The 15,932-nt window shown below is 34.1% G+C and overlaps 1 protein-coding gene across 1 annotated transcript; it reads left to right on the top strand.

The window, feature by feature from the left end:
- The first annotated feature begins 1,267 nt into the window (after positions 1 to 1,267).
- On the top strand, positions 1,268 to 8,899 carry LOC148617230 (uncharacterized). The gene is made up of 5 exons (XM_088584738.1): positions 1,268 to 1,404; positions 3,945 to 4,095; positions 4,582 to 4,805; positions 5,187 to 5,300; positions 6,691 to 8,899. Exons 1-5 carry the CDS (start codon positions 1,338 to 1,340, stop codon positions 7,032 to 7,034), a joined length of 900 nt encoding a protein of 299 aa, XP_088440864.1. The 5' UTR covers positions 1,268 to 1,337; the 3' UTR covers positions 7,035 to 8,899.
- Positions 8,900 to 15,932: the final 7,033 nt, after the last annotated feature.

The following is a 15,932-nucleotide window of genomic DNA, read 5'->3' as shown; positions in this document are numbered from 1 at the left end:
TATATCGAGATTAAAGAGTTCACTTCATCTTTTTATTTGTCTGCATGACACCTTTTTACCCTTTTTTGGATTGTGATGGAACTGTTTATAACAGAAGTTTAGTGTCGGCACATATAAAAAATCACAACACAAGTTCTAATGAGCTTTTAAAACGAACATAACCGTTGAATCGTTTAAGTACTAATAGTAATTTCGAAAGAGGAATACACTTATTTTCCTAATAATGTACGAATGTTTGATATGTTAAAACATGTGAAATGGAAAGGAATATGAATGTATATTATCAATCGACCTAAAATCTTCAAGTTTCAGGTCACTAAAATCTGTGATTTTTTAAAATTCTGAACAAAGTCAATACATTGAGAAAATCACTGTTTGTGGGAGATAAGTCAAGTAGTTAAGTAGAATTCACCTTGATGTTGAAAGCAAGCCAAAAATTATTGGCATAGAATATATGGCAATTAGCAACTTTGAAGACTTCAATCTTGATTATATGCATGAGTTAAATATATTTAACTCCTTGATTACACTGAATGGTTGGTTGGGATTATTTTGAAAAAAAAAATTATTCCAAATTTGTGCAAAGAAACTTTTTACTCGGCCATGTACAGAAAAAAAAATATGATTTTTACCCTTATCATTAAAGAATGTAAATTGTTAAAAATAAAAATTTTAAACTGCAACTGCTGATGAAAAAAAAATTCCCATGCGTGAAAAAAAATTTCTTTTTCAACATTAAATCCTAGCCCCCCTTCCGAGAAGAAAATTGTGCATGTTAACAGATTGAGACGAAACATTAAATTGTACAACCAAAAAAGTAATAGAAATCAATGAAAAATACTGTCAAAAGTACCTAATCAAATAATTCATTGAATGTAGATGGTTATTTAATGCTGTATTTCATTAAAATGTATCACAGTTTATTGTTCACAATCCAACATCTGGATAGAAGAAAGATGGATGAAAATATTATAAAGGCTAGGCAATGGTATTCATCATATATTGTGGGTGATAATAAGAATGCTTGTAACACATGTTGAGGTGTGCTTTTAAATCTTTAAAACCAAGATAAAACCTGGAAAATTTTTTGCGTTTCCTAAATCCTGCTTGTAAACAATTGCCTTGGTCCGAGTAAGATGAAGGTTCGACTTGACCGGAGTTGTCTATTGCAATTGCGGTTCAATTAACGAGGAGGCGATTTGTCTTTATGAAGTGGGCGACTTGTCTTGGGGGCGACTTGACTCGCATGCTCACCTGTCCAACAGGTAAGCCACTGGAGTATTGCCAAGCAGCCGTGACGCCATTTGTAAACAAAGTGGTCCGTTACTTGGACCAAAATGAATTATATATTTTTCATCTTTGTTGTCCAATCTTTAATTTCTTTAAGTGTATCTATCGACACAGGTAGGATTAAGATTTTTTATATTTCATTTCTGGAAAATACCACGTATCATTCCATTTTTTGAATCCCATTCATAAAAGTAACGCATGTATATTGAACCTGTTAAACATCATACGCAAATGGAACAACACCATCATAGTCATCAGCAGGCATAGGTGATAAATTTGTGACTCCGGCTTTCAATAGTTAGGATCATAAGTTCTGTTTAAGAAACGTTTCTGTAGCATTATAGCTTTCGTATAATATTGTTTTATACTTACATCGATATCCAATCAGAGGGTGATTTCTACACACACAAAAATAACAACTTAACCCTATACTCAAACAAATTAAAAAAAAAAAGATTGAAATGACCTTGCTTCATAATCATCTAGCAGCTAGTTATAGTAATCAAGGAAACCAAGGTTCCAGCGGTAATCAAAAGAATGTAATCCAGGGACAAAGACCAGACATGGAAAAAGAGACACACACAACAAAGAACACAAAGTAACTAAAATAATACATACAAAGTAACAAAAGCAAACGAACAACTCGGACTCCACTAAAAACTGGGAGCATGGACCAGGTGCACCGGTGGGGTAAGCGTCCTCTGCTTTTCTAGAAACACTCGCCTAGTTGCTCATAAAATGCCAAGTCCGGGGTAGACGAAAGAGAAAAGGAAAACCATGACACTTTGAACATTTCAATTTTCATGGCGCAGATGGATACACCGTAACGACCCACTAGTTCATGATGGCGACCATAAAACTTCTGTACTGACGATTTCAATGACGACTCTAGTCGCTACACTACACCATCGGATCAAATTGATACAGGGAAGATAACGTAAACTTATAGAAGGGTCTGAATTTTATTTTATATAGCCTAGCTGGCCGAGTGGTGTAGGACGCTGGACTTAGTGCAGGCGCTGTTGCCATAGATATCACAGCGGTACGAGTTCGAGTCCCGCGGAGGGAACGACCAAAAAATTATTTTAATGAGCTACTCCTGTGATGAAGTACAAGGAATTTCCGCAACTTACTAGTTATAATGGCACCAAGTTACTAAAAGTAACCAATTTATACACTGAGTGAGCTAGTCTACTAGTTTTTCGACATCGGTTGCAAGTAGAGTGTACATACATATCCGAGGTACATAAAGTGACCGGCTTTGTTCTATTGACATATATTTCTTAACAGCAATAAACAGACTATGTCGTAATGAAATCAAAGCACTTTTCTAATGACTCACTTATTGCATGCATGCTCACGTACAGTTTTATGGTCGTCATCATGAACTCGTGGATCGTTACGTTGTAACCATCTGCACCTGAAACTGGTTCGCTAAATGTGTTATAGTTTCCCTTTCCTCTTTCGTGTACCATAGACTTGGCTTTTTATACGCAACTCGGTGGGTGTTTCTCGGAAAGCAGAGGACGCTTACCCTACCAGTAACCAGGCCCATGCTCCCAGTTTTTAGTGAAGTCCTAAAGCATTATTTTGGCTATTTTATGTTCTTTGTTGTGTGTCTGTTTTCCATGTCAGGTCTTTGACCATGGATTACATTCTTTTGATTTCTTGATTTTTGGTTCCCTTGATTACTCTTTCCTTCATCTCATTTCTCAAACTAAAACTAACATAAAATTGATCAACCTTCTACCCATACAGAAATTTCCTTTTAGCGTCATTAACAATTTTTCAAAACTCTTCTCCTCTGACACTACTTGACCAATTAGAACCAAACTTGGTATGAATGTTTCTTGGGGTATCCTGCATAGAACTGATGTGGGGATTTTTGATTTGTCGAAAAACATGGCCGCTGTTACTAAAAATAGAACAGGAGTCAGACAGTAGTTTTTCCCACATATCTCCAAAACCGTTAGGTTTAGCTTAATTCTGACTGAGTAAAAGTGTTTAACATGATGAAATCTATCTGTGGTCAAATTTTAATTTTAATTTGTTAAGCCATGTTTGAGTTACTGCCCTTTTTCAACATTTTGTGCTATTTTTAATGTTATTTCTTTTTAAAATCTTCTTCTCTGACACTACTTGACCAATTGAAATCAAACTTGGTATGATTTTATGAATGTTCCTTGGGTATACTGCATAGAACTGATGTGGGGATTTTTTGATCTGTCAAAAAACATGGCCGCCGTTACTAAAATAGAACATAGGGGTCAGACATATATCTCCAAAACCGTTAGGTTTAGCCAAATTCCTAATTCTTTCAATGGCTGAAATGATCTTTGGATTACAAAAGTCTTCAGGGATATATGTTGTCAGACAACTTGTAAGAGTTATTGCCCTTGAAAGGGAAAAAATGACATTTTTTTACAGTTTTCAGCCAATATCTTGAAAACTATGATAGATAGAAAGAAACTTTCAATCGCTGAAATGATCCATATAATAAGTCATTCCAAAGTCTTCTTGAGTCAAAATAGTGGGACAACTTCTTGTTGAATTTATTGTTCTTGAAAGGCAAAATTTAACCAGGTGAGCGATTCAAGCTCCTTGGGGGCCTCTTGTTTTTCTCTGGAGAGTGACTACGTATATATGTATTTCAGTATACTTGCCATCTGTATGCAACAGTAGTTCCAGTACCATTACAACAGGCATCTCTCTACAGTCCAGTACATCATTACAATATTCCAACTCTTTAAGCTGTTACTATGTTGTAAATGTTCCCATTGGATACCAAGTTCTCGCCGTATTTAGGTATGTATATTAGTAGGGATTAAATCATACACATGGAACAAATTTTTAGGCTGTTCTGAAAAGGGTCAGAGTATGGAATTTATACTTTTTTTTTCAACCGGCACGGCTGTTCGAACTGAAAAAGCATTTGCTATGCTTCACTGCAAATATGAATTCGAGTTTCTATGATAACAAAAGATCTGGATAGCTCAACGCAAACTCATTTGTTATTTCTTCATGGATCTTCTTTTTCATTCTTGCATGGAAAAATGGTACAGTTCTGTCGCAGACAATCATCTTTTTTTCAAGGAATAGTTGAACAGAGACTAAGGGAAAACAGGTCAACATACAACTTATGAAAGAATAATCACATTTTAAGGTCGTTTTATGGTGCTTTCTCGCATTTGATGCACAAGCACTTATCTTTTTTTTATGGGAACGTTAGAAAATTAGAAACATAAGAGCTAGAGCTAGGAAGAAACTCGTGATGTTTCATTTTTTACGTAGGCGATACGAAATAGAGGAGAAGTTAAACTCGGTATGCTCCGACTATATCAATTTCTACGACGGGACATCCACATCAGCTACTGGTTTGAATACAGACCCATATTGTGGCACAACGGCTCCAACCAACGTCACTTCAACCTCCTCTTCCATGACGTTTGAATTTGTAACAGATACCACAGTCTCCAGAAGAGGGTTCGACCTGCTTTTTACTGCATTTTCGTCAGGTATTTAAATGCATTAAAAAACTTGCTGTTCGAGCCTTCGAGTCTGCCATCACAAGCACTATCTAGACTAGGATTAAATTACTTATGTATATGTATTGAATATAATTTAGAATTGTATATGTTATAATGATTATTATGACATACTTTAGATTTATACTATGGATGATAATGATGATGATATTTATTGTATTACCAAATTTTGGGCACCATTATGTCAATATGAAGCATGTATTCTTAGATGCATGTCTTACTAGACAGATTGCAATGTTGTCTTATAAATGTTTCACTCGGCTTCTTTGCTATATTAGTACTATTTACAAAAAAACTTGCATATCATTTAATGTTTAAAAAAGTGACTTCACTTCATAATATTTTTTTCAGCTCCATGTTCTGGTAGTCAGTACGCATGTTCAAAGGGGCGATGCATTGCTAAAGACTTAGAGTGTGATTCTTACAACCAATGTGAGGACAATTCTGATGAATCACATTGCACAGGTAATACATATACATTTAAGATACAACAACACCATCTGATTTTATATCGGGACTAATAATTTTATTTCATCATATAAGAAAACCATAACATGCTGCTGCATACCTATATTTATGCAAATATTATATCATACAAGGAAATCATGTCATTAAGCTGTATGTTCTATTTTTACATTTAGTTGTACATTGCATGCATTTTACTCCTACAATGTAAGAGGTTGGAATTCCGTTACGGCTATACTTTGATACTAAGTCAGAAAAAATATAGAAATCCGATTACTTATTAATTTCGCTTAACTTGGATGCATTATTGCCCAAAGTGACATTTTTAGTGTAACCCTATCCATTGCATAAATAAAAATGTACAAAAACTATCTTGTCTACATTTTTTTTTTAAAATCCCCATAACCCGACTGGGAAACCCCAGCCCCAAAAAATCAAATGATCGGTGCCTAAAGTCGTTTTTTTACATGTATTAATGATGTTTTTTGCATGATAGATGTAAAGTACGTATATGAGCATTTTTGGCGGATTTGTATCATAAGCTGTTTATGACTGGGTGTAATGCAATAGATGTGTAAATTTATTGTTCAGTTCAAATCATCTTCCCAAGTCAGGGTTTTGAGTCCACCTTCGCTCCCTCCTGGACTCAAATCCCTGAATTGGGATGGTGAGTTCAAATCAGCATATGAAGTACTTGGATATCTCTATTTGCTTCATGTTAAAATTCATCGTAATACTTTCATAAGTACGTCGGTATATTTTTTATTAAATTATAATTTCATTTATCTTTGAACTCGTGGTTCCGTGTTTATGATGACCGAAAATGTAATAGTTATATACACTGAATGGTTACTTGGCGAATCCAATTTTAAAATTAAGAGAATGTCAGAATCAGATTTTATGTAGTACACAATTTTACTACAATGTAGTAATTGGCTAGTGTTTAGTGTTTGTCCAAAAAAAAAAAATCCGGGGTGAAAATGAGTGTACTCACTGCTGTCCCCATTTTCTTTGACCCAAAGTGCTTGCTTTTATGACACAAACGTGTTTTGACAGATCTCCAAATGGAACTAGATTCCACTGACCTCTCACTTATATAGTTCAAATTTTAAGTTCATTCAACTTAACGTGTTTCCATCTTTATTGTTCTTTTCTAAAAGGAATTATTTAAAAAGTCATGGTTGAATTTTAATTTTATTGCAAATCAATTTAGATGACGTACTTCTCCTTGCCTTCCCATATACGATAAGTGTGCTTTTCAGTTAAAAACAAGACTTAAATTCAATTTGAATTCATTTGAATAAAAATTCTTAAATAATCCATCCTACAACGTTGAAACTGCATCTATTAAGAAACCTTTAGAAAATAATCTTTTGTTTGTTATTTACAGAGGAAGACTTACTGGGCACCACGCCGAGTGACAATTCTGCTCTTATTGTGGGACTGTGCATAGGGCTAGGTTCACTTGTTCTTATTTGTGTACTGATTGGAGTTTATATATACCGTCAATACAGATGGAAACGGTTCTTAAAGGACCCCCTCCCAATTATACAACAATGGGACAGACAAACCAACTATCCACTCACGAGAAAATATTACAAAAATTTTAATAATGAACCTGAATTTACAAAGTACAACGGAGGTTCGGAGGACAGGCCAAATACTCCAAATTCTGGCAGTCAGTCGAGCAAGGGCATATTGAAGCCGCCGCATCCAGACTTTTCAATTGCATAGTTCAAAATAATGTCTTTGTTTTGTTTTGATTTTAAAAACTGTTTTACGCTGTATTAATAAGATGACACCGACGGACTTCTGTGTTTTATACTTGCTCCCGCTTTGGTTGCTAGGGTATTTTTCAACTTAATGAGAATTATGGGAAAATATGACTTATGTGTTAAAATGTAAAAGCAATTATCAATTTCACAAGTTAATAATTTTATCATAGATTACCGGTAGTTTGGCTTCATAAAAACTTATAGCATTTTGTGTTATAGGTTACTCTTTAAGTTTAAGGATTAGTAAAAACAACTCCAGTGACACAGTTCTGGCATATATAAATAGAATTAATACAATTTTAACACATGTTGCGTCTTGTTATGACGGAAGAGCTGTGCTCTTTTTTATATATTTAATTTGTAATGTTTTCATAAAGAGCTGTGCTCCTTTTTTGTTGTAATATTTATTCATGATTTAATTCAGGGATCTGTGCTGTACATCATTTTTTTTTGTATTACTAATTATTTTCATTTTATTTGTTTTTATTTAGAAATTAGGGGCTTGCTCTGAAGTCCCTTTGTTAATGCATAATGACATGTGTAATGCAATTTTAAAACATTTAAATCAGTTGTCTTGAAGGAGGTAGACCTGGGTAAGGGATATAACTCTTACAAATCATTGGAACGTTTGTATTCACCATTTACATCTATCTCTTGCAAGCATCAAAGTAACTTGGACTGATTTCATTCTGTTTCAAAGGGAAGCTTGAAAGGCTTTGGTGAAATTGAATATGATACAAACATATCACTGATTTCAAGAGTTATGTCCCTTACCCTAGGTCTACCTCCTTAAACCTTTAAATAAAATAATTTCATGCATTTACATTGCTTGTACATATACATAGTGCAATTTCAAAACGTTTAAAATAGTTATCTTTAAACGTTAAAATAAAATCATTTCATGCATTTACATTGCTTGTACATATACATAGTTCGTACATGTATAAGTATGTATAAAATCTGTTCTTTAGATTAGGTTAACTTGTGGCTGCAGCCGTTTGTTAAGGTATTAAAGGAGATACCAGTGCCGCTGACACAGAGAATTTTAAACAACAGGGCTTTCGATTTCTGCACACTTAACTTACCGCTGAATATTTATATAAGCAGATTCACATGTTTTGTAAAGTATTGTAGACTATTATTTGTTTTTTTGCTCTTATTTTGTACGAAATCAACCAAATTTTCCAAAAGGGGATTTCCATCCTTGGGTCCATCCTTTCTGGATCCTCGACAAATATTATTTAAGTATTTTTACTGAACTAGAGGTATGGTATGGCATATATGCTTATAGAGTTCAAGAATGTTTGTCCTCTATGCCCTTTATCATGTCCGAAGACAGTCGTAATGGATCACGGATGGTTGTATATGCCCAAGGCAACACCGAGGATAAATGTACTACATGTATGAAATATTGATTAAGATTGTCGATTTTTACTTTTTGATTGATGCTCATAATTTAAAGTTGACCTTATCCATGTTTTAACAGCATTTGATGTTGATCGATTGCTTTCTTTGTTATCAGTTTTTTTTATATAAAATAAGTTAATGCTTATATTCAAAAGTGGAAAATGGCACCGTGCCATTTGATTAATCATATAAACAAGGAAATAGGACTGAATCATTGATTTATAATGAAAAAAATGTGTCGCCTTGTGATGCTTCCGTCAGGTGAATATAGGTGGCGGATAAATCGGAAGAATGAGCACGATGGCAAACATTTACATACTATTTAGAAATTATCAATTTTGTGTTTGTGCACAAATTTAATGGTTTACCCTAATCAAAATATCATTGTTATTTATTTGAAATGAATTTGTCAAATAATTTCAGTCTGTTTGTTTTTATATATATTGGCTCACCTGCCCCAATGGACCATGTGATTTATTACCATCACGTGGCACCCGTCGTAGTCTTTTAACCATTTATCAATTATCTTTTCGGAAACAACTGAACTAAGCGCGGATTTTAATGAATATTCAGAAAAAATGCATTTGGATTTTTGATCCTTGAAAAAGAACATGGCGGTCGATTCTGTTTGGGTGAAGCCACTACATCTAAAAAAACTGTATAGGGTAGACAGAAAAGCATTAAGACCCTCTTGAAAAACCATTAAGAACTTTTTAGTTCATGAAATCACCCTTCATACCTACCAAATTATCCATTTGTAGGACGACTCCTCGTTAGAATTTTTGCATTTGAAAGGTGGAAATAGAATTTTTAGCCAAGACTCTGAGGAGCATAACAGATAAAAAAATAACAGATGAAGTGACCCTTAAAGTTAAGAAAGGGCCAACTAAAGGCTTTATTTAGTGTTAAGTGTAGAACGATTCATTCTTTGGACTATTGCCGTTAAAATGTGGAAAATTGGGGTCTTTATTTCAGTAAATGTTATGTAGAGTAAAGTAAGGTCAATGATAGTCAATAATAGTCATTGATAGTCATTTTTGCAGTTTTTTTCTCTTTTAAGAACTGTATGGCAGGTAGAGAAAGGGTAATCATGGGAACCAAGATTCTAGCAGAAATAAAAAAAAAATGTAATCAATGCAGGGACAAAGACCAGACATGGAAAACAAACACAACAAAGTAAAAAAGTAACCAAAATAATACATATTAAGTAACAAAAGTAAATGAGCAACTCGGACTCCACTAAAAACTGGGAGCATGGACCAGGTGCACCGGTAGGGTAAGCATCCTCTGCTTTTCAAGTAACACTCGCCGAGTTGCTCATAAAAACTCAAGTCCAGGGCAGACGAAAGAGGAAAGGCAAACTTTGACACATTGAACAAATTAGTTTTCATGATGCAGATGGATTCACCGTAAAGATCCACGAATTCATGATGACGCCCATAAAACTTCTGTAGTGATCACTTCAATCTGGTAGCAACATAACCCTGTTCTAGAAACCTAATTGTAAGAAGTCTAGCACAATACAAAAAATCTGCGTAGTTACGACAATCTCTGACATAACGTAGGAGTCGTGATATGACAACTGAATACTCAGGTGCTGAAAGGATGTTGCCACCAATGAAAGGAATGTTGATAATACGGAATGAAAAATCATCGTGTTTGTCGTATAGTTTGGTTAATAGTTTTCTTTTACCAACGAACTCTAAGTGTAGATCGAAGATATGAGGCTGACTTCACAGTGTCTGTAGTATCCTTTATCTCAAGTTCTTTGTGGTAGATGTGATGTACAAAATCTCTGAAACGAATCTGACTTCACAGTGTCGGTAGTATCCTTCAAGTTTTTTAGGGGTAGATGCGATGTGTAAAATCCTCGAAGCTAGGATTGTTTAACGATAACACGTCATTTATGTAGTGGAAACTGAGATTAAAGTATCTAGCTAAAAGATGTTCTTTCCTTTGGATCAGACCAGTTATAAAGTCAGCCTCATAAGAGTGAATGAATAGGTCTGCAAGTAGAGGAGTACAATTTGTTCCCATTGGAATGCCGACCTTCTGTTGAAAACCTGTCCACCACACTGCAAAAATATGTTGTTGATAAAAAAATCCAGCATTTTGAAAACGTCTTCATCTATATATTTGGAAGATGATTTGAAATTATTTTTTTTACTAAATACAGACTGTATTAGAAATCTGTACCAAGAACCACATATTTGTATCTTGGTGTACCGTCTTTTTTGGGGAGGAGGGGGAGTAGCAACGATGTATAATGTCTTAGAGTCGAGATTTTAACTGGGTATGGGGAATAAAAGTATGCAGAGTTGAAAAATAATAGGTTTTAATGCTATTGTATTCTGATAATAATCTTGAATTGTGGGTTTCCAGATGTTCTTTCGAATTTTATTAGATCCACATTGATCCAATACTATTAAGGGAGTAACAAGTGTCCCGGAAGGACTAGAGACCCTGTGAGTATAGAAATTAAAATTTTGAAAGACAGAGGTTTTGTGGTACATTTTACAGATCAAGCTATGTAGCGTTGTTTGTATGGATTCTTGCGGAGTTAAGGAATCCAGTACATAGACGGTAGAGGAAAGGAATATTAAATATTCATACGATTAAGAAATGAGTTCCAGGCGAGCAATTCAGACCATCTAGGGCCTCTAGTTTGGCTATTATTATTGACCTATTTTTTTTTTTTGAAAAACATGATGTACTTTTGAAATATGCTATTATTGTTATACCGTTTCAATCGATAAACATATGTCATCACTATGCTACAAAAATAGTTACAGGTAGCTAATCCTAAGCTTCTTCATAAAAAAGTACTTTATCTTGAAAAATGAAAATGCAGTGCATAAAAGGCGTGTATTTTTGTTCCATCCACGCATTTTGCTAGTCATTTGTGTAATTGGTAAAATCTTGTATGAATGCAATATCGATTCAATACGTATTTTTTCTTCCGATAGCGGGAGGTTGAATACGTATGTATAACTTAGGATTGATGTTTGTGCATGTTTTAAGTAGCTGTCTTTGTAAGAATCATGCACAATCTGAAAAATATGATACACCCCCAAAAAGGCTACATATTTTTATTTTTGTAATTAAGTTGTTTTATGGGTGTAAATTATGAAATGTGTAATTATTCATTCAAATCTGTCTGCTCTAGGGGGATAATCAACATTGAAAATCCAGTAGATTCTATTGTATTTGAGCGCCATTTACAGAGTTATCTCCCTTAAATTTGAAATCTACAGTACATTCTATATAATTTTTATCTCCTATGAGCACGGGTTATATGAAAAACCAAATATGAATTTCTGTTTACTAAAGCATTTTAAACACAATATCAAAAAAATATGTAGGCTTTCCAACCATGTACCACATTATGCATGATTCCATATTTACAGTGTGTTGTCATAGAACAATCGTCAATTCGGCGACTGTCATAGAGAGCACCTCACATGTTGTGAAATCCGTCACTCATCTTTAATGATACTAAGCGTTAATTCCTGTTTAAAATGAGATAGCTTTATTCCGTAGAAAAGCAGAGAACAATAATACGATGTCAGTGCACATAAGCCATGCTCTCAGTTTTAAGGAACCTGTAGCAACTTTTCGTTTTTTTGGTTTCTTTTCTTATACCTTGTTCGTGTTAACAAATGAATTTTGCCTTTGTCTCAGGAGGTTGACCTTGTCGTTGAATGCTGTCTTTGTCACTGATGGTTGACTTTTACATTGAATGTTGTTTTGTCACTGAAGGTTGGGTTTGTTGTTTAATTCTGACTTAGTCTCTGGATGTTGAATTTTTCATTGAATGTTGTTTTTTTTTGTCACTGAAGGTTGACTTTGTCAATGAATATAGTTTTTGTAAGTGAAGGTTTACTTTATTATTGTATGTTGTTTTTGTCACTGAATGTTGCTTGTCATTAAAAGTTGTTTTTGTCACTGAAGGTTGAGTGTTTTGAAGATTGGTCAAGTAATTGAATATTGTCTTTGTCAGTTCGCTGAAGTGAATGTGGTCCGTATACAACTAGTACTGCCTTTTGTCACTTACCGTATACAACTAGTACTGCCTTTTGTCACTTACCGTATACAACTAGTACTGCCTTTTGTCACTTACCGTATACAACTAGTACTGCCTTTTGTCACTTACCGTATACAACTAGTACTGCCTTTTGTCACTTACCGTATACAACTAGTACTGCCTTTTGTCACTTACCGTATACAACTAGTACTGCCTTTTGTCACTTACCGTTACTATTTGGGGCTATTTGTTTAGCTTTCAAAACGCTCAATTACATAAGTATTTGTGTATAACTATCAACATTGGTCAATATACAAGCTTAACAAGATTGAAGCCATTTTTATGGTCTTCTCTTCACCGTAAGGGACTGTTGTGCTGGAATGCATTATAAATTTTGAAAAAAAGGTCAAAGAAAAGGGGTGGTTTCAATCTATTATTCGATCTTTTCCGTCTAATTTTTGAACAGAATTAAAAATAAAAATAAAAAAAAAACATGGGACACCAACCCTCGGACCGCTAATCCCGGATACGCCACTGCTGTAGAACAAGTTTTGATAAAAAAAAAAATACTACCAAGGTCAGAAAGGATTCCAAATTGAAGTACTTTAAGTATACATATTTTATCAATTTGAACTTTAGTTGACCTTTAAAACCGTTGAAAGACTTCACAAAAACTTTTAAGTTCTCTGCTATTTTTTGCTCACAAAATACGATTAAAAAATTTTACACTGATTTTTCTTAAGAACTAATTAAAAGTTTATTCCTTGATATTTATCCAACCTGGACCGAAACTTTACTGCAAACTGTAGCAATATTTATAGTAATTTATAAACGCGCACTGTTTCAGTGCCCGATTTTGAATAGTTTTGAGGATTCTGTGTTGACAAAACTTTCAAAATATGTGTCATTTCCGAGTGGCAGCCATTTTTTGCAAAAATATGGACCTTGATCATTACCAGTGAAATAACTTTTAAATGGTTTAATATTCTATTAAAATTCTGTACCCTAAAATAGGACAAAAAACGATATATATTCTGAATGTTCAGCATTCGCACAATCAAAATGAAAGCCACGTGTTCGTTATTTCAAAATCGAATATGACGTAGTGTTTTGTTTTGTTTTTCAATTTTCACGCAACCCAATTACAGACCTCCGTGACAATTCTAAGGACAGAAAGACGGAAATAGTCAATGTAAAGGCTAAAAACCACTAATTCCACTTTCCATAGGCTTCTATGCTAATTTCACAATATTCAATGGCTTCTCTGGACTTTACCTTAACTTTAACCTGCAGAGGACTATATATCAGCATGATTCTACATATGTCAGCTCACAATCCTCAAAATGGCATGTGGGGTTAGCAGACTTGCAGTGCAGTACTGGTCACCGGAAGTGAAGGGTCTATAAATAGCATGGGAAATCCCAGTGTTTTCACAAGATAGGGGTATATTTAAAAATCATTATGGAGATTAGGCTTCACATCACAAGAAGCAAAATGCACCTATAAAATGTACAGAAATGTTTTTCCTTTCAGAAACTGTTTAAATTTTTAAAATAAGATGAGAACTTTTTTCACAGCACTATGAGGAACAGGGGTAATTTCTGCGTAGGACTATTTTTGCGTACGTTCCGAATGCTCATTGGTTGAATTGGTGGTCTGTAACCTAAAGATTGTTCACTGCTTGATAGAAAGAATGATGCACGATGTTCTGTTTCCCTGACTAGTGTCATAGTGACATTTTATGAAGATCAATCGTTATTTTTTTTTCTTAAAATCATTTGACAAAGTAAGACTGAAATTCGCATTGTATACAGATTTTTAAGTATGTATCTTGGGTTAGCCGATTTATGGTGAGCTTACATTTATCTCACCTGAGACCTAAATCCTTTGAGAAGAATACACTCCCGATCGGTTGACGGTTGAAATAAATCTTCGCTTCTTGTTTTATTCGGAAAGTTGATAGAGAATAAAATTGCTTACTAAAATATGCTCATAGTCTTTTCAGCTGTATTTGTAGGGCACAAGGGTTTGAGTTTACAAATAAGATACATATATAAAACGCTGTGAAAGTGCGCAAAATTGCGTAAAATTCATTTGTAAAGAGTTTGCATTTACAGTGTAAGCTTTCATAATTGTCTTTATTTTTAATATTCGCATTTTTCATGATTGAAATAACTTCTTAAAATTTCATTTAAATTGTGATTTTAGAGAAATGATATTTATGGATATAAAGGTGTAAATAAGTTAATTGTGTTAATTTGTATATAGATCTGTGGTATACTTGAGTCGAATAGTCTTTGGCAAGGTATTAATTAGTAGCCCAAGTCAGTTAAAGGATTACTTATCCTGCACCCGAGCTTGGGTACTTCTTTGTCGGAAATTTTTCATATGGAAACATTGTAGCTTTGAGCTAATTGAATTAAAAATGTCAAGCCTGATGAGGTTCCTTTATAAGCCATGCACACTTTACTTTCCTCACAAGACTATGTGGAAATAAAATGTGTATAGGTTGAACCTTGTATGTTTTAAGGTTTGTAAAATTGTGACTGATTTCGATTATAATAGATTTTTGTTTAAAGTATTTGTCTTTCAAGTTTTGAGATAAAGCTTCCATATATTTTATATTTGAGGTTGGAAATTATCATATTGAATTTAGGTTTTTGCAATATGTTTAATAAACAACACGAAAGCGTTGCTTCAAAGTTATGTCTACTTGTATATTTTATTTGTTTGTAATAATGTTAAAGGGAAAAGCTAAATTGATGTCTTATTTTATATTTACATATTTTGGAAATTACTTATATTGACTTGACTATGTGGAAATAAAATGTGTATAGGTTGAGCCTTGCCTGTTTTAAAGTCCCACTAAGATGTGTGTCCACCGAGTCCCGTACAAACGCACAATTAAAATCAAGCGAGTTTCCCCACAAAAATAAAAAAAAACACGGAAAAGAACCAAACACGGATAAATCGGTTACGTCCCCTGAAAAGACCAGTTCACAGCATAATACATAGGATCGCCAAAATTGCCATCGTATGATCATGGATTGCAAAAATTGGGATAACTTGAAATAAAAAGAATAAACTGGACTTGACTTAAAACGCTTGTTGTGGGTCGCTTGTTATAACGTAAAAAAATACGTGACATCTTAAAGTGCGCCATTTTGCGTAATACTCAGGTTTGTTGTCTAATTACATGGTACCCCTTGATGAATGATCGAACATTAACCTGCCCAACATCCTGCAATATTGAACTACAAGCTACTACTCAAGTTATTGGCTCTCTCTAAATTTCAATTTAGCGACTGTCTGTCAAATCATTCAAACTTTAGCCACAATCGTCGACAGTGGCGATTTCAGAGAATCACCAAAGAGGAGGGGAGGGCAAAAAAAAACCTTGATGAACACATTTTAATGCATACGTTT

The sequence above is a fragment of the Perna viridis genome, chromosome 5 (genome assembly GCF_037379345.1).
Source record: "Perna viridis isolate PV_CMFRI_1.1 ecotype Kerala chromosome 5, ASM3737934v1, whole genome shotgun sequence".
NCBI classification, from domain to species: domain Eukaryota; kingdom Metazoa; phylum Mollusca; class Bivalvia; order Mytilida; family Mytilidae; genus Perna; species Perna viridis.
The sequence above is the reverse complement of the archived record's forward strand: the minus strand, read 5'-3'. Positions and strand labels throughout refer to the sequence as shown.

Coding starts and splice junctions, on each gene's coding strand:
- LOC148617230 (XM_088584738.1), top strand. CDS start 1,338: ATGAATTATATATTTTTCATCTTTGTTGTCCAATCTTTAATTTCTTTA. Junction 1,405..3,944: donor AAGTGTATCTATCGACACAG/GTAGGATTAAGA, acceptor TATGTATTTCAG/TATACTTGCCATCTGTATGC. Junction 4,096..4,581: donor CAAGTTCTCGCCGTATTTAG/GTATGTATATTA, acceptor TTTTTTACGTAG/GCGATACGAAATAGAGGAGA.